Consider the following 20,128-nt stretch of genomic DNA (forward strand, 5'->3'; position numbering starts at 1 on the left):
ATTATGGCCACAATCAAGAGAACGATGGCAGATATTTCCCCATAGAGACGTTACAGTTACCAGTTTATCTTAAAAGCCAATAATCGGTTGTAGAATTTCAAAAAGGGTAGCTGCCCTAGAGAGGAATAGGTAAGTTATACAAGAGTATAGCTTGTAAAATGAAAGGTTCTAAACCATAAAGTTTCTCATTAACAATTATTACCATTAATCTTATTTATTGTTTTCTTGCAATGGTAAAAGTGGAACGTTTATGTTCTTCACCGATGCACTTAAAGCTTTACTTCCAACCCGAAGGACTCGTTCTTGGTGCACATGCCCCAGTTCCACCATCAATGACTGACCATTTTAACATAGTTTATACGGGGCCCATGGAGCGAAAGCATAGGATTTTGTTTTGGGGTCCTATTATTTTTGGTTGAGTGTTTTTGGTTGGGTGTTTTGTTTTTGCGTTTCGTTTATCCGTCTCGTTTTGATGTCATTGTTGTTACTATACGCATTGTTTTATAATTTAAATGATCTTTTTACCTTCCTTTGTTTTGTAAAGGCATCCCAGCTTACAAGCTTTGCTTTAATGGGCCATGCCTCCATACAGTTTTCAGTCTTGTAACATCCTATTGTTTGTATTTGTATATTGTGTTTGTATGGAAATAAATGTTGATTGATTGATTGATTGATTGATTGATTGGTTGAACAAGATTTATCTGCGGTATTTGTGTGTCGAAAGACTCCACAATAGAATGAGTTTATGAGAATGAAGGCACTATTTGGAGAGATTCGGCCATTCTATCCCGTTTGCCTGAGGAATCAAGAGGTCTCAACCAGGATAATTGGCCCTCCATTATGAATATTCATGGATGCCTTGAGGGGTCAACTCGTCTTTTGCGGATTTGTTTTCAAATCTGATATTGATACAGTGTGTAGTTCAATTATTGCTTCATTATTGTTGGGATAGTGGGTGTATTATTTTGCTTCATTCATTGTGTTCCTTTGTTACTGAAAGTAACATTCTTGTCCATGATTCAGACATGGGTTCTACTTTCTCCTTAATTTGACAAAAGGATGAAATTAACAAAATTGATTTCCTGTAGTCGCGACGCGTCGTTGCAGTCCTACTATTTGTATGGATTGTTTATTTAAAGTCACCTGGAAGCAGAATTTTTTTCTTTCAAACATAAGAGTATATGCTTACGAACAATAACATAACTTTTTTAGTAATTGTTTGTCACGATTTATATGTTTAAAAAATATATAAAGTTGTTTGGGGGGCTGACTCCGCCTACCCCTTTTGTGACGTCAATCGAGGCAGACTTTGCCTGCAATGCGTATAGTAAACACACGTGCAAAGTACATGTACGTCCAAGTCGTGAGTTGGTACATTTCAAAAAGTGTTTTTCTGCATTCAGCAGCAATACACCTGGTCGGCATTGCCGGAAAAAAACCTTTTTTTTTTTTTGAAACCTACAAACTCACGACTTGGTCCGTACATGTACTTTGCAATTGTGTTTACTCTACGCATTACAGGCAAAGTCTGCCTCGATTGACGTCACGAACAGCGCCCTCTCGGGTCCGGGTCTACTCTTAAATTTGTAAATAACATAAGAACGGATTTTTTAAAACCTTAGTTAACTGTTTATTCACATTCCACTCATCAAAACACATATACTAGTGACAAAAGCTTTATTTTGAAAAAATACCACTTCCAGGTGACTTTAAGTTGAGGAGCCAAAATAAAATATTTGACAAGATATCCGTTCTATTTGCCCACTGACGATTCATAAAATCCGCATATATCGCCTTTGACTACACCATTGTCGTTCCCTAGTCGCTTCATGTGCCGTGGGATACGTTTCCTACGTATATTGATATCCCATCTCCTTCGTCCGTTTAATGCCAATCGGTTAAGATTTCCGCGCCAGATTTTCGCAATTGCGTTCTGAGCTTTTGCGCTTAATTAGAATTCCCTAGGAGGAAAGAGACGTCGTGTTTCTTGGCGTTGTTTAAGTAAGTGTCAATAAAGCTGCTGCTGATTTTGTTTAAAATAAAAAGGTGACTTTCAGTTCAAAGCTGGGTTGTTATTCGATTTCCCATAGGGTTGAACATTCACATTATTTTCAGTAAAGGTTAGTTGACGAGATACAAACGAGGCATGTTTAGTGTGGGCTGTTAGGACGTTAGTGAAGTCGCATCTGATCTGTCAGCGGCTATAACTACTGCTCCAGTCCTGATTTATGACTCATTTTTTTAGAAAGCCTGCATAAATTAACGTTACAAGGAATAGTTTAATGTAAAATTGATATCGAGTGTGGTACCTGAAAGTCTGGTAAAAATTTTCCATTTGAAAAACATAGGTTTTTTTTAAAGATAATATTTATAAAAGAGACATTAATGCAAATATGTTAACAGCATTTGCATGATACAATTTTGTGAACCAATTTCAACAACATATAACAAGAACACCCAAGTAGACCGATCATTGTCGTTTGATTTGAGGACTAGGTCACGCCTCATTCGTTTAGGGTATCAAACTGTTACGTTGCGTACGTCATAAACCATGCACTTTGGTTCTATTCAGCCCATATTTACATCCCATCCCATTTCGATTTATTGCGCACCACGCCATAAGGTATACACAGCATTAAAAACGTCCTCGCAGAGCAGGCCATGATGCAGTTATTAATTGATCAGCCTTTTAAAATGTCACAGATCTGAACCTGCATTTTATGGAGAGCTTTTAATTTCGCCTAATTGGGCATTATTTTCATTCGTTGAAAGATGGTCTGGTCTCGTTCCATATGTCAACTCATGGAAATAACCTCACCATTGTACTCATAAACATTCAGCATTTGTATCGTGTATACTGAATTATATTTATGGATAAGGTTTTGTTTGAAAGGCATTGTTCTTAAGCCGCATACACCAATTCTGTCACGTGACCATACTGATAACGTGCCCAAGTATAAGCCTAACAAGCCCATGAAGTTACAATGATCTGCCTTACAAAAACTAAAAACATGAACCACTCACAAGTAGTTTACAAGATGTAGTGTTCTGATTTAGCTATAACGTGTTTCTGCATAGAGCATACGTGACTTGGCAATGTATATAGTATAGAGGGCGCCCTAGGTGAATCGGGTCATTCATTAATAGTTTACGTCACTCCAGGTACTTAAAAACAAATATATCGGCAGCATTTGTTATGTTGTAGGTTTACTGTAAATGGAATGATCAGTTAGAGTTTCCATGCCGTTCTAATATTAGAAACGAGACGCTATTTGTCTTCTCTTCATAACAGCGAAAGCGTGACCGACCAGGACAAAGTTGCAAGCTAGAAGAGTAGCCCAGCCGTAAGCCAATTTCCTGTCTGTTACAACCAGTGAACAAACGTGCAACCGTTAAGGAATGATTCGCCTACGATGACGCGACAACGGGACGTCCATGCACGCTCATGACTTTGTTCTGATAACGATGAATGGAACTCATTTCAGTACTCAGGGGCAATTTCCTGTGTACAACGTGCGAGAAGACCATGATAAAGGTTGTTTCGTTCACGGCAATACAATTTAATTCCAGAAATCATCAATATTTCAAGATAAACATTCCCGCTCTGCCTGCCTAGGCGACTACCTCGTCAAGCATAATGTGCGTAGCATAAAACCTGCACACGCAAGCTACGGGCAATTTGCTCTATGGAGGAATCCGTCTGCAAACAATTCCATGTATAGGCCTGCCTATCAAAGGCATATAGCTATAGGTTTATATCATTGATTTTTTTTTAGAGAGAGGGAGACCAAAAGCGTTTTAATTCTCTAGTTACAAACACATCATATAAATCAATACAAATCAGAACAATAACTACATGTTTTTTACAACTTATTGTTCTCTTATTCGAGGCGACTTTAATCTTTCTCAACTCCCTTGGGAGTACAACTTGGGCAACCGTAGCGCTCCAAAGGCTTTTTCATACACAATGTCAGCCTCTACCCTCGCAGGTACCCATTTATACCCCTGGGTCAAGAGAATACAGAGCCAAAACGTCATCGATGCATCACGTTTTCAATGATAGAAAAGTACAGAGAGTTCCGAACATACTGGTCCGTTATCTGCTTTTCACTTGATAAATATGTACTTTGTTTTCATTTCAACTGATTTGATTTGATACTGTGAACTAACAACCGACCATGTCAGTCAAACAGCTGAATTGTGGACAGAAAGCATAGACCTTTCTTTTGTTGATAAACAAACCGCCTTGGTTGGCATGGTCGGCCGAATGTTAGTAAAACACTCAATCGCATTAACATATGTTTTAACCAAATTCAACAATTTCAGTTAAATAAAACACCTCTCATAAATAGAAACACTTTTTTGAATAATTTTGTAACATTGTTAGAAACATTAGCGATCTTTTTTTAATTTGTTTTTACGGCTTTCCATAGTTTTCCAATCTGGGTTGGCAAAAACTTGGGTTGTGACGTTGCAAAAGAAAGGTCTATATTGAGAAACAAATGTACATTATTATAAAAAAAAATAAAAATAAAAATATGTGAAGACACGAGAGTGATATTATTGTGTTAGTTTGAACACCGTGTTCGTAGGTCTTGAACTGAAGCTGATTGATACACGAGCCTGTGAATGAAAAAAGATGCGTCTATTCCCCGTGGCAGGAGTCCGAAGGGATAGATTTCCGGCTACTTTGAACCACCTGCCTCGGAATCAATAGACAGAAGACGCCTGGGTTTGATACGCTACAAAGTACAAGACGCCTCGTGTAAAGATACATAACAGTATAGTTGTCATTCTGGCAAAATATGGAACAAGTATGGAGCCGAAGTGAGAATGTAACTACTCAAAATTTCAATGCCCTTCTGGCCAAGGCAGAACAACTCGTACAAATTCAGCTACACATTTTGCAAAGCTCATCTATATGTAGCACTTTTGGGTTACCAAGGCAACGTGTATGAACGCAAAGAGTGTTTATTATTGTGTAGTAAGGGCGTATTGGTACAGAGGGCAGAAAGCATATAGTTATTGAAACGATGACGATTGGAAAGCTGGTCAATGTGAACATTTTACAGCAGTTAATTTTTAAACAAATATTTTCTGATGATAATGTTCATTATTTAACACTTGTTGACATTTTGAAACCACTTATTTTGAAAGAGGAATTGTTTGTTGAATATATTTTGTGATTTGTTCTCATACTTCAATGTTTATTTCGCGACCAGATTTGGTAGATTAGGGGTTGAAAGTAATGTGTCAGATAGGCAATGTACAGATATTCAGTATCAGTTGGTGTAAAACATAATAATAGATGTTAAATTTGCATCGGGGATAAAGAATATTAATTTTGGTTTTTACCCATACACCGATGTGTGTTAGCACTGTGTAAAACAGTTTCGAGGCTGGGAATAAAGGTGTCAAAGTTTAATTACTGTATAATTTTGGCTAATAATGCTTCATTCAATAAATAAAATAAATAATTTAGGACAAATCGCAAATCCTTTATTCAGCTACACTTCATAGAATATTGTAAAGCAAGTGTGCGAGCTAAGATCACCTGCCTGAAATGGAGGATGTACATCTTCGCACGTCATCCATGAAGAAGGCGTCTCAAGTGTTTTGTACTAGATAATGACGTCAGAGGGTATCGATAAAAATACCAGGATGTAAATCATACCTGTCATGTGAGAGCTTCATTATACGAAGTGGTGAATTGTAGGGAGTGGGGTGTTACACGAGGATGTGAGATTATATGAAGAGCGATCGATTCTAACCATGATCTATGCTAGTTGGATTGATTGATTAATACATATTTGACTATCGGTATTGATTGCTTCACGATCAATAGGCTTCGAGTTGCGGTAGAGTCGAGTTCGCCCCATCCCCATTGCCACGGCAGCGTGTCCAGCTCACTTCTTTAGTAAGAATCGAGCACTCGACGCTATGTCTGAGCATAACTTGAGCTTCTAATGGGAAAATCCAGGGACAAAATCCCCACTTGTAACAGACGAAACAGCGGACGGAATGGACAAAATGCATAATGTTGAACTTGAACTTTATCATAAAGCTAGAACCTCGCAAGCATTGAATCATGGAATTGTTTGTCAGATTTGGGCTTCTCAACCAAACCTATTAAGAGTCAGTTCAGGTAAATAGTTGACATAGTTGCTCACGGTCAAAAAATGAATTTTTTTATACTTTGTGGGTGGAAAGGCCTTGGGGTGCAAGTAAACAAAATTGCATTTTCAATTCTATATATAGCCCGTTGCCATGGTTACGGCTCATTTAATTTTTTTTGCCATTTTAGGTCGATTTTGGGGTCTGAAAAACTGGTTTTTAGCTCATATTTACAACTCCACCCCACCAAAATGCAACATTATTTCAAAAAACCTTTTATATCACTACAAAGTATCATCCTTGGCCTTCCTTGAGAAAAAAAATTATTGCTTTAAATATCACCCTTGTGCTATTTTTGCATCATGCATTACAGTATGCTTTTAGAACTTGCAAAATCGACATTTTTACCCTATTTTTGGACCCCAAAATGTCAACTTGCCAGGGGTCTCAGAAAATTTTCCTTTCGTCTGTGATTAGGGCCAACATTGGTCTTTCCATATCTGGTGTCAAAAACTTGGGCAATTGTATCCTGTTTGGCCAGTACTGCCTCAAAACTAGACTTTTTTCCCCAAAACATGAAAAATGCCTTTTTAAGGGTCTTTTCACATAATGTCGACATACGTAACCATGGTAAAAGAAAAGGAATATTTTTCTTATACTTTGTGGATGGTAGGGACTTGGGGTGCAAATAAACAACATTAACATTTTAAATCATTAGATAACACGTTGCCATGGTAACAGTTCATTTGTGTTTAGGCCACTTTGGGCCGATATTGGGGAATGAAAAACCGGTTTTTAAGTTAATATTTACAACTCCACCCCACCAAAAAACAAAAATATTTCATAAAACCTTTTACATCACTACAAAGTATCATCCTTGGCTTTACTTGAGACAAAAACATATTGCTATAAATTTCACCCTTGTGCTATTTTAAGAACGTGCATTACAGTATGTTTTTAGAGCTTGCAAAATCAACATTTTTACCATATTGTTTGCCCTCAAAATTCCATTTTTTCAGGGGTCTCAGAATATTTTCCTTTCGGTTTTGATCAGGGCCATAATTTGTCTTTTTATTTCTGGTAAGAAAAACTCGGGCAATTGTATCCTGATGTAACAGAACTGTCTCAAAAATAGACCCTTTTCCCTGAAAACATAGAGAAATGCATTTTGAAATATTTGCTTCATTTTGAATTTATAACATGAAGAAGTTAGCTATAATTCCATCAATCTGGCAGCTTTTTATAAGCACTTTGTAGGTTTAGTGCATTACCAAACATTGATCAGGACTTGTTGATGACCTAAATCTTATAATTTGCCCCACCCCGGCCCTGGCCCAATCATATTTCTTGACATTGCATAAAATAAAATAACAGTTTTGTGAACAGCGCCTCTTTTTTGAAAGTCACATTTTTTAATTCCCCTTGCACATCAAGAAAGTTTGTACTGTCTTTAATGTTTTATTGGTTCTCGGAATATTTCCCTTTTTGTTTTGATTGGGCTATCATTATGGTTTGCATGTCTACTGGGGAGAAACCCTTTGGTTTATTGTATCCTGTTGTGACACTTCTGCCTCAAAAATGGTAATTTTTCCAAAAACAATAAAAATGCATTTTGAAGTTATCCCTTAGTTTGAATTGATAAAAAACAAAAACGAGCATGCTTGTTAAAAGAATATGGCACTGTTTCCATGCTCTTTAAGCCACTGAGTTCTTGTTTTGTCATAACTACTTTACCTAGTTGTACAGGTATGATTCACATTGCAAGAAGAGAAGTAGTGCGATGAGCAATCTTTACTGTTCTTGTCTTTACATGGCCTTATAACAGTCTTCTTGGTCCCCTGCCCGCTACCAAACTAAACATTTTCATCCCAATCAGAACAAAGAGGCTCTAAAAGTGAGCAAGTACTGTATCCAAAGTATCTAACCATTTTAGCCGCTGTACCGCCCAGCCGCATTATAGCGATACACTGTATGCGGTACGAGGAAACCTCGCTAGCTTGTGTTTGTAGAAAAAAAGGAACATCAAAAGAAAACTCGATAGTCATTAGTAGGTCTACGCATTTGTTAATATATCTAGTTGTTATAGATCGTTATTAATTCCCCCTTCACAGTTGACTTGTCGAAGCTAATGATGATGAAAAAATTTAGCTCTTACGAAAAATAAAACGCTCATTAGTAAACAGGAAACTGTTCATCATTTATGATATTGTCAAAAATTAATGCCTTCGCATTTAATCAGTATGAGCATTGAGCCAGAAAAAAGCCTTGAAAAGCTATTGTGTTCTCTTTATCCGTGCACAAAAATATTCGCCATAAAAATTACCGTAGCCGTTTAACGAGAGGCATTTATTGTTCCCATGAGAACTTTTATACAAATAATATTACCAGCCTAAAGTGGCCTAAACACACATGAACTGTTACCATGGCAACGTGTTATATTATGATTTGAAATGTAAATGTTGTTTATTTGGACCCTAAGTCCCTACCATCCCACCATCCACAAAAAAATGAAAAATATTCTTCTTTTTTTTACCGTGGACACGTATTTCGATATTATGTGAAAAGACCCTTAAAAAGGCATTTTTCATGTTTTTGGGAAAAAAGTCTAGTTTTGAGGCAGTACTGTCACAACAGGATACAATTGCCCGAGTTTTTGACACCAGATATGGAAAGACCACTGTTGGCCCTAATCACAGTTGAAAGGGAAATTTTCTGAGACCCCCTGGCAAGTTGACATTTTGGGGTCAAAAAATAGGGTAAAAATGTTGATTTTGCAAGTTCTAAAAACATACTGTAATGCATAATGCAAAAATAGCACAAGGGTGTTATTTAAAGCAATAATTTTTTTTCTCAAGGAAGGCCAAGGATAATACTTTGTAGTGATATAAAAGGTTTTTTGAAATAATGTTGCATTTTGGTTGGGTGGAGTTGTAAATTTGAGCTAAAAACCAGTTTTTCAGACCCCCAAATCGGCCTAAAATGGCCCAAAAACAAAATGAGCCGTAACCATGACAACGGGCTATATATAGAATTGAAAATGCAATTTTGTTTACTTGCACCCCAAGGCCCTTCCACCAACAAAGTATTAAAAAAAATCATTTTTTTACCGTGAGCAAGTATGTCAACTGTTTACCTGAACTGACTCTTACCAGAATAACAGGTACTTTTAAATAGCCTTCCAATTTCATAACATTACCTATTTATTAAGTTTCCGAAGCAGACAAAAACGATTAACAATTTACGCCTAACAAACAAATGCAGGAAATCAGAAACTGTACAGGGTCGATGACATTCCAAGTTGTCACATTACTGCATTGGCAGCTCAAAATTTGGCCAGGTTTTTATATACATGTGTGCTTAGACTAAAAATTGACTTTTCCTTGTATAAAGAGGACTGTCGCGTTAAATAACAATCTTTGCTTTTGTTTCCAACTTGGAAATGAAAGGAGTAAAGTAAAACTCTTTGCAGTCGTCCATTATGCTTCTGCCCGCTTAGTTTGCATCTACATACTTAGCGGCCTCACCCAGATGATGCACCCAAACCAGGAACGATTGCAGTCATGAAACAAAAGTTTGCTACTCGTAGTTCTTGCATTGACTGGTATTCATCTTGATTAGGTATATTGTTTTTAGTGTATCTGTAAAGGACTGGCTTCGCAGAACTAAGTCACCAAGGGGGATAGGGAAGCAAGCAGATTGGATTTGATTGGTCTTTGATATGATTTAGACTTCGCAGTTTGGGGGAGCTTTTAGAGTAAAAGGAGTCGGTGCTCTATGCTCAGGGTATTGACCTTTATCAACATGCCGCGATCTCGTTTACTTTCGTTTTCTCCAAAGGCAAAATCAACGCGTCTAAATAAGTCAGGCTCTTTTAAATTAACAACACTTAAAATGATTGCGGCGACGACGGGAAATCTGACCACGGGGCTATACGTCTCGTCCGTGTGCGCGAGCCGAGCTCGCTGATCACTATACAGTAATAGTTAGTATTATTAAAAACGTACATTAACACTGTTGTCAAAATATTAATTGAAAAAATAAAACAATGTTTGTTCAGCAAATCTTAGAGGCTAACGCCTTTTCTCAAAAAAACACCCCCAAGTTTATACATAGGAGCAACTCTTTGTTGAAATGTTCACAGCTAAGTTTGAGGTTAGTTTCTATATGGAAATTTTAGGACATACACAATAAGGTACCCTGGCTGACCAAAAAAAACTCGAATCGTCTTTTCCATCGTATAATAAATCCCATCCCTGAACTCATGCCACTGTGAAACACTTACATTATATCAAGCAAATTTTCTCCTTGAATTACTAGTCAAACCGTCTCGGTAGCAATCTGGAAATGAATTCAATTGCACCCCAGGGCCTCCGTAGTTAATCCTTTTCTTCGAATGAAGTGAGGTATACTCGATGTAGTTGGCGAAAGCGCCGTGTTTTGCCGGCTTATTACCTTTTTACATTATGCATTGCATAAGGCCCAAGTACTTGGTCTGTAGGATCTTGAACACCAATCCAACCAATCATTTTCTCGATTAGTAATTACAGGCATCACTTCATCCCATATTTCAATCCATGTTTCTTGCCGTGTGCGAGGCTCTAGCCATTTGGAATGGAATCCAACCACAGCCACTAAGCACGCGCATTTCATGTTTGCTTCTCCCGCCAAATCGTTTCTTGGCCAATAAATAACCGGGAAAACACCCATTTCAATTGTAAAGGAAGACGTTCATGATATCAATGTATGGCAATGCAACAATAGGTCATCGAAAACCTACTTGCGTATATCATCACACACCGCAGCTACGTTTTAAAACCTCGGTTGGAAATATGGCCATTGGTTAAGCCTTTAACGGCAGTGGACACTATTGGTAGTTACTCAAAATCATTTTTAACATAAAACATTACTTGGTAATGAGTAATGGAGAGCTGTTGATAGTACAAAACATTGTGGGAAACGGCTCCCTTTGAAGTAACGTAGTTTTCAAGAGAGCAGTAATATTTCCACGAATTTGATTTCGAGACCTCAGAATTAGATTTTGAGGTCTCGAAATCAAGCATCTGAAAGCACACAACTTCGCGTCACAAGGGTATTTCCTCTTTCATTATTATCTCACAACTTCCACGACCAATTGAGATCAAAGTTTCACAGGTTTCTTACTTTATGCATGTTGAGATACATCATGTCCATTGTCTTTAAGTGGTTCACAAGCTATGTAGCCGTCTGATCAAAGCCCTTCTCTTTGACAACACTTTGCATTTAAGTTTTCTACTGTCTTTGTCATATATTTTATCCAAACTCAAGTTAAAATGAACTATACACGTTTCTTGGCATTTGGAACCAAACTCAAGTCATAGTCTCTGAGTAAAGAGCTACATAATGTCCGTGCCACAACACGGAACCGTGTGTGTGATCAGCCGTACTGAATCAACGCAGCACAACGTGTTCATCATAAGATAAAGATTGATCCGCACGGTCGGAGTAAAATGCAAGACAAAGCTAGCCAATAATTTATTGAAATTCTTTTCAAAGCGTGCGTGCTTTGTATGTTTGCAGGGCAACCTCGCTTCCAGATAAAACTTTGTATTGAGGGAATAACTGAGTGAAATAATATTGATAATCTAGTTTAAAATAACACTCAAGAATGGACAAATAGTGTTTAAAACTATCAGGCCGTAAGGTTGACTTCTCAAACGCAATCAGCTGAGAAACTTACAGCCTCACTTTTACAATAAACGTGAATTTTGTCCACCAATGACAATCGGTCGCTCTACGATGAAGATCACACCAGAATTTTAGCACAATTTCAAGTATTTTGGAAGGGATATTGCAACTGATACAATTGAAACAAAGACCAGGCTTTCTGCCTGTTCTCATCCTTATACTGTGGCTGTGCTGAGATGTAGAACAAGGAGCTACTCCAGTGGCTTTTTCCTTCGTACTGCATCTCTTTGGAACTCCTTGCCTGGTACATTTTCCCCTTCATCCTATGATCTTCCATCTTTTAAGAAGAATATCAATTCCTACCTTCAGCTCCACTGAGTTTCTGCATTTCTATGTTTTCTTCCTTGTATAGCCCTTTACCTAGAGTGGCTTTTAGCCATGTTTTGGGCGAACTTGCATAAAATAAAACTTACAAATAAAACCCGATATATCCGGTAGACAGTGTACATGGTATCGAGTATTACGTGGCAGTATTGTCATGAACTATACCAAGCCTGCGGGTCTTACGGTACGTATAGCAGGATCGTCATATAAGGTGTCATAGGCATGCGCTTATTAAACAGGAGTGTCGATTTTATAGGGCCGAAAGTAGATAATCTTGGTGAATGTATGTTAAGCAAAAAGCAGGCGCGGATTCAGGGGCGCGTGGGCGCACACCCCTCCTTTCCGTACGGAAAAAGGGGTTGGGGGAAGAGAAACAAAGGAAAGAGAAGGTAAGAGAAAAGGGGGAGAGACAAAATAAATTAAATACATGTACCTGGGTTTGTCTTTTTCTTCAAAAAGCTACTAATAACCCCGTTTCCAGTTTGGGGATTCTCAAATTAGGACTGGTGATCGTTATTCGGCGGTAAGCAGAACCAAAAAAGGTGGTACACAAACTTTAAACAAATAACTAATCTATAATTTACAAGTTGTAGCTGTGGTTAAAAAAAAGTAAAAGCTTGTAAAAAGTAAAAGGTGTTTGTTGCCTTGATCGTGTTTCTCTCATCGTGTTCTGTATTCAATAATATTACCCATGGGGTTTGTGCTTCAAGATTAGCCTTTGGCAATCTGGTGGATAATTATTGAAATCGTGGTGTGTGTGTTTTGTTACATCATGCAGACATTGAAATGACACCAAACGAATATTCATTTACCGGTCCAAAGTCTCATCTATAATCACGACGCATACACTAATTCTTGAGCCATAATGTCTGCCAGTACATGGGAATCGGTTGGCACGTTGGTCTAGCTTCTCTTAACCCTGGCTTCATTTCAATCTCAGACCCCTACAAACCTCGGATGTGGAATTGGGATAAAACATTCCAAACTAGATTATGTTTCCCCCTCCTCGTCCTTAATGGATTTCTTCCTCTTTACAGTCTTAATTGACATTGACTTTGTTAATCATTGTCCTTTCATAGATAAAATTCCAACCCGCAAGGCTCCATCACCATAAAATATCAGAAATGTAATGAGTAAAACTACCCATTTTTGAGCAATGTCCCCTTTAAAAAGTTTTTCCCCGCCAGCTTCACCTTACGGCATTTTTTACACATTGGCACACACTTGACTAATTATCAGTAGCCGGGTCTGCTCAATCCAAGTATACCGTGCCAGGGCTCCTTACTGCCCGCAGACAAATCTAGCGAATTAGCGGTCCCGACAAGCACAGCACCGCCAGCCAAGTGTCATCAATGCGCCGTGTTAATTCTGATTAATTGAAGTACGAATTGCCAATGCTTGTTGGTTTTAAAGGTTTCGCGGTGGGACGAAGTACGTGATCTCAACGCAGTGGCAGGTAGCGCAGGGAAGACCCAGTACGGACATTACTACACTCTCTACACAATACGAAGGGTGAATAAGATTTCGATACGTCTGGGTTTTGGCCGATTTGGCCCCAAAATTAAGATTTAAATTGTATGAAGTTAGTTTTATAAATTCGAAAAAGTTACGAATTAAAAGTTAAACTTTAGATATATTTACATTACGTAGCACCTTGCTAATAATTCACTTCGTGTTTGACAATGTTACTGATTCATTTTGAGATGATTATGTGCATTGTTCAAATAGAGGGACAATCTACTATACAAGTTAAGACTTAAAATATAATATAATTCAGAAATAAACCACAATGAGAATTAATTGCTTGTAGAGGTAAATTTTAGTTAATTCGGTGTTGAACAAAGAAACATTACCAGGGCAAGATTTGAACCAGCGACCCCTATTCCTTGCCATATGTTTCCAATCTTATCCAATGCATTAGAATATAATTTTTAATTTGGGTTGAGTGAATAAAAAAATTACCAGAGTGGGATTTGAAGCTGCTAAATACGGATTTACATAACGGCGCTCTACTAACTAAACTGAGGCATCTAGCCACAACGTTGTCGGTCTCCATAGTTTGTCACTAGGGAGCTTTCGATTCGGGACGGGGGGAGTGAGGGTACGGTAAAAAATTCTAAGCGTATTTTTTTTCCAGGGAAGATGACGCCACTTAGCATCAGTATTGGCCTGTTTTACCTACTTTCCCACGTGGTGCAATTTCAACCAATCATGCACTCAGTGGTTGCCTGAACAAAGACGGAAGACGGAACGCGTGGAGCTGACCTGGTAACACAGTACATGTACTTGTATGCAATACAAGTAGAGGGTACTGTAGCGCTTGGTTGGTTGCGCCCATGTGAGAAAGAAGGAAAATACGCTCATTTATGATAATTGATAAGTGGTCTTTCCTGGGAAAACGATAGGCGATAAGGGATTACTGATTGTACTATAGAGCTCAGTGTAAGTGAGCGGAAAAATCGATCGGCGCATGTGCCATCATAGTTTGAGAACTATTTCGGGGTGAAACAACGTCCGGTCTGTACGCATGACCGAGTGGTGTAATTTTGAACACGTTTGTTATGGTTGTTAAGCACTGCACAGTTATCAAGTGGGCCGTGTCACCGTTAGACTTGATTCAAGTCCCGTTCTCGTAAGAGAGGTTCCTAATCATATCCGACGTCAGAATGTAGCTATCGTGGTCCCGAGAATGACCAGGCACAAGTTGGGGGATGCCAGCCGCGCAAAAATTGCCTGATGTTTAGGCGATGGGACAGGGAAAAAAGATCCTCACTGGACTGAGACTTGAGTCAATTCTATGACACCGTCCGGTCCACAACATACTCGAAGGGAGTGCTCGAGCGTGAGCATCCGGACCACCGCGTTGTGCTACCTTCCGTCATGTGGGCCTACCGTCCCGAATCGAAAGCTCCCTAATATCTATCTTTGCGGTGCCAGTCATATTCTATTCGTCAACCGAATTTTAACTGTCATAAGCCTATAAACCTATACACAGGTTGATTATTACTGACACCCTGAACAATCGTACTAGCTAAATATGGAGCCGAAGTATAACACAACTTAAATTCTGATGTACTCCACAAGATTGGAGACCAATATGAGAACGTACACATTTCTATTGTATCATTTCTAACATTTCCTAATATAAATTTGAGGACTTACCTGTCGCCTGGAAGGAGCACTGAAGACATAGCAAGTCCACTCTTTATCATCCGTGTAGCCCACCGTGATAGAGAACCACTGCCTTAGCGTGGTGCTAGCAGAGCACTGACCGACAGCATACCACTTCGACCCCAGGAACGGCACCCCTGTCTCATGGTCGACGGCTCGCAGGCCGCTGAAGTCCCCGCTCTGGAGGAAGTCCACCCGCCTCCCGATAGCCTCACCGAGGGGTCTGGTCGGAGAAAATGCTTCAATACCATCTGAGGATTGTATCTCGTCTCTAAGGTGCCGAAGGAGTAGTAGATGAATGAGGCCCTCTATGTGCCTGCCAGGTAGTGAACTACACACCTCACCGCACCCCACGTAGTACAACGCTACTGTATTGGGGTCCCCCATGATGTTATAGCAGTACCTCAGTTTGAGGTCCCGTTGCTACCCAAAGATGTAGTCAGCTCCTCTCATCGTAATCGAATGGTGAAAGCACCTGTGGAAACAACCACACAGACTGTATTATATTCAGTACTTGAAGACTCTCTATTTGCTTTAAATACAAATTCCGCAGTCACCTCACTAAAACTCAAAATACATGAAGAAAAAGGCAATCGAGTAAGATAGGTTAGAATTATGAAAGTAGTTGAGTCTTGGAGTGGACTCTCAGAAAGGTTAGCTTAACACTCGAGCCGCGAGAGTGGAATGGAGTTTGTCCAACATGACCTTGCAGTGTTACTGAGTGGTTAAGTGCAGACGGTTTCTGGAGGGGTAGATGTGAGGTTCTTCTCACATCATTTTTTCCAATCCTAATACCGTTTAAATCTTACCAACCCGTATACACAATATTCAAAGTACTTTATCCTAGGCAAACAAGAAACAACCATAATTTCTATTAAATTTCTGAATTATAAACCAGAATGTATGCTATACGCTCACAACTTCAAGACGCAAATGAACGGGTTGCAGTGGAAGTCTGAGGTTAATGCAGAGAAGCACACAGTCGGTGTGGATGATACTCGCAGCGTTTCTTTCCCTTTAGCCTTCGCTCAATACGTCATTTTCTATTCCAACATAAATCGCCGTAACTTAAACCATCTATACAGAGCGCCAACAGGAAGCAATTAGCCAGCGCAAACGACCCTTTTTACGTCTATAAACACTAAGTTCAGGAGAGGTGAAGTGGTATCTGATTTCACTTAGACATCGGTGATGTCACAACCCTATCAGTCAGTGGCATTTCTCTTTAGATGGGTCTTAAATTGAACTCCGTGCATTTCCCATTTCCTGAGGCAATAATTTAAGCCATCTGTTATCAACACTAATACCATAATATCAGATTCCAAAGGATTGCTTTGAAACTTCTAAAAGTTAAGGTGAAGATCTTGACGCAACATTTTTTTTTGTGCTGGAAACGAAATTGTTTAATTATAAGTTTTTCAAAAATACTCCTCTGAGAAAAAGAAAGACATATCTCAGTTCTTCAGAGAGTTAAGAATTTTTGTTGTGACTAATCACATAACCTTTAAGACAAATGTCATCATTTTAAAATGTAGATTTTATGCAATTATTAGTTCGTGTTTGACGCGTTTTTTGACGCGAAAAATGTTCAACTAGTAATCGATTTGACAATAATTCAAATAAAAAAACAGTCACAATCGAACATCAAATAGCAATTTTAGAGACACGTATCACGGTAATTCAAACTGAACATTTTTCAGTGAAGCAAATCCAAGTTTTTCTTTAAAAAGTAACCTTTCAGATTAAAAAAAAACGTTGATAAGAATTATTCTCTTGTTACTGACAATGTTACGTATTATAACTTTACAACCAATGGTGTAAGTACCACCATGTAACCATTCCAGGCACAGGGGCACAGTGTGACTCCCCATGTCACCACTCAACGTTAAAGACAGTGGACACTATTGGTAATTGTCAAAGACTAGCCTTCACAGTTGGTGTATCTCAACATATGCATAAAATAACAAACCTGTGAACATTTGAGCTCAATCGGTCATCGAACTTGCGAGATAATAATGAAAGAAAAAACACCCTTGTCACACGAAGTTGTGTGTGTTTAGATGGTTGATTTCGAGACCATCAACCTCGCCCCATTGCTCGTAATGAAGAAAGGTTTTATGATAATAATTATTTTAAGTAATTACCAATAGTGTCCACTGCCTTTAACCTTTAATGTTTTAACACTGCAATGTATAGTGTATCATGATATCCGTTATTATTACTCAAGCTAGTGGATACCAATGGTCCCGGAATGCCCTTTTTCTATAACACTATGCCTACTTCGTCTTAGGCTACGGCTCGGGCCCGACTTAGACCTAGGCTTAAGCTTATGCTCCGATTTAGGCTCAGTCTGCCTGCCTGAAGTTCCACCGAAACGCCGAGGTTTCAGTCTTGTCTTACGCTTTTGTGCAGATTCATCGATTTTATTTTTCAAAAATAATTAATAAATTCAAATTACTGACTAACAGGCCCCTATACACACCCGAATGGGTCCAATTCTCTTGGGGAAATTCTAACTTAATGTGACCATTTGGTGGAAATGGGCATTTTAACGGTCAATAAATTTGCAGCCAATGGCATGTTACTATAACCAATCTTAGTCTGGGCAGAAAATGCACATGACGCAATGTCCATAATTTATAGCTAATGCACCATGATCATTCTGGTAGTAATCACACACTGCGGACGTTTGGGAGGTTGGTTTTCTGAATTAACCATTTCCAAACGACTAGTAGTATTATACGAACCACCATAGTCAAATCCATTGTTACCTATAAGGCAAAAAACAATATAACTACCATTACATGTTTACTTGTGGCCTGTTACACGATTTGGGACGTTCAAACTTGAGTTAAACCATAAATCAACTCGTTTTTATTACGCCAATGACGTCACTGTAAACAGTATGTAACGAAACACAGCTCTATCTCCATGCTGAAACCGTCTAGACAATAGCTCATATAGATAAAGTTCCTCTCGGTAGCCAATCATACATTGAGCAGTTCCCACCACAGACAGTCATTTCATTCCCCTCGATCTCTATTGTACTGGTTTCATCTTAGAAGATGTGCTCTAGAGATAACCCAAATATTACTCTGACCACCGGGTGATTACATTGCGAATTACCTTCTAGCATCTAGACGTGGGCTACATGAGGGATTCTAACTTGTACTATCTCCCAGGTATATCACAGTATGAAACTAATCAGACTTTGAATGGCCATCTATCTTTCGAACCTATATTGGATTTGGTACTTATTCCGTTCTCAACTTAAAGACACTGGGCACCTTTGGTAATTGTCAAAGACCAGTCTTCTCACTTGGTGTATCTCAACATAATGCACAAAATAGCAAACCTGTGAAAATTTGAGCTCAATTGGTCGTCGAAGTTGCGAGAATAATGGAAGAAAAAACGCCCTTGTTGCACATGTTGTGTGCTTTCGGATGCTTGATTTCGAGACCACGAAATCAAATTCAAATAATTTAGTGAGAGATTAATTCTTTCTCAAAAACTACGTTACTTCAGAACGAGCCGTTTCTCACAATGTTTATACTAATAACAGCTTACTCGTCAGCAAGTAAGGTTTTATGCTAAGAATTAATTTGAGTAATTACCAATAGTGCCAAGTGCCGTTAGTGACATAGGTACATTTAAAGTCAAACTAAACAAGATTCACTTAGATCGCTTGGTCGTCACACAAAACAAAATGCTGTTTGTTTCTTACGTCAAACACGCTGTCTTATCATGGAGATACCATCGCCAAACCTCGAATTACTCCAACAAGCAAACACCCCCAACAAATACCCCCCAAAACACACCAACAACAGACACACATTCAAAGACACACCTCAAAGACTAAACACCTCTAGCAAACACACTAGCAGATGATGATCTGCAAAGAAAATAATCAAAACCATCAACACCAACAAGTCCTCATTTATCCACCTAGGTGAAGAGAGACAACTTATGGTTGGATGATATCTATGAACCGTTAAAGGCACCGTGAAAGCGTGTGCGTCACGCACGGACTAACCACCCACTAACCGGCTCATGGCTGTAGATTTCAGTGAAGTCACAAAGGTTGTTGTTTCAGCGATAACACATCGTTGCCAACTAGAAAGCGATCAATTATATCCAGTCGTCTAGACACCGTCTTCTAGCCTGGGATTTAATATTATACAATTTATCAAAGAATATCATGTTTTAATATTTTCGTTAGAATAAATTCATAATGTCACCACCTGCCAACGCCAGAAATGATATAAATATCAATTAACTCTCAATTGCAGCAGCAGCGATGGATTAATAACGCAAGTCTAACCTAATCATTCACAACAACTGCAAAGACGACGGCGCTTTATTGTTATTCGGCCATCAGGTTAAAGGCAGTGGACACTATTGGTAACTACTCAAAATAATTATTGGCATAAAACCTTTCTTGGTGACGAGTAATAGGGAGAGGTAGATGGTATAAAACATTGTGAGAAACGGCTCCCTCTGAAGTGCCATAGTTTTCGAGAGAGAAGTAATTTTCCACGAACTTGATTTCGAGACCTCAGATTTAGAACTTGAGGTCTCGAAATCAACCATCTAAATGCACACAACTTCGTGTGACAATGTTTTTTTCTTTCATTATTATCTCGCAAGTTCGATGACCAATTGAGCTCAAATTTTCACAGGTTTGTTATTTTATGCATATGCTGAGATACACGAACTGTGAAGGCTAGTCTTTGACAATTACTAATAGTGTCCACTGCCTTTAAAGGTACCCCCATGAAACCTTATGTAAAGACTC

The 20,128-nt window shown here is 38.7% G+C and overlaps 1 protein-coding gene across 1 annotated transcript in view; it reads right to left on the reverse strand.

The window, feature by feature from the left end:
* The window catches only part of LOC139940429 (uncharacterized), a 141,305-nt gene extending 125,498 nt beyond the window's left edge, over positions 1 to 15,807 (reverse strand). Inside the window, exon 1 of the mRNA XM_071936671.1 lies at positions 15,325 to 15,807. Coding sequence (XP_071792772.1) covers positions 15,325 to 15,720 — 396 coding nt within the window. The 5' untranslated portion in view covers positions 15,721 to 15,807. The remainder of the gene's footprint in view (positions 1 to 15,324) is intronic.
* Between the last annotated feature and the right edge of the window lie 4,321 nt (positions 15,808 to 20,128).

This window comes from Asterias amurensis, chromosome 8 (genome assembly GCF_032118995.1).
Source record: "Asterias amurensis chromosome 8, ASM3211899v1".
NCBI classification, from domain to species: Eukaryota; Metazoa; Echinodermata; class Asteroidea; order Forcipulatida; family Asteriidae; genus Asterias; species Asterias amurensis.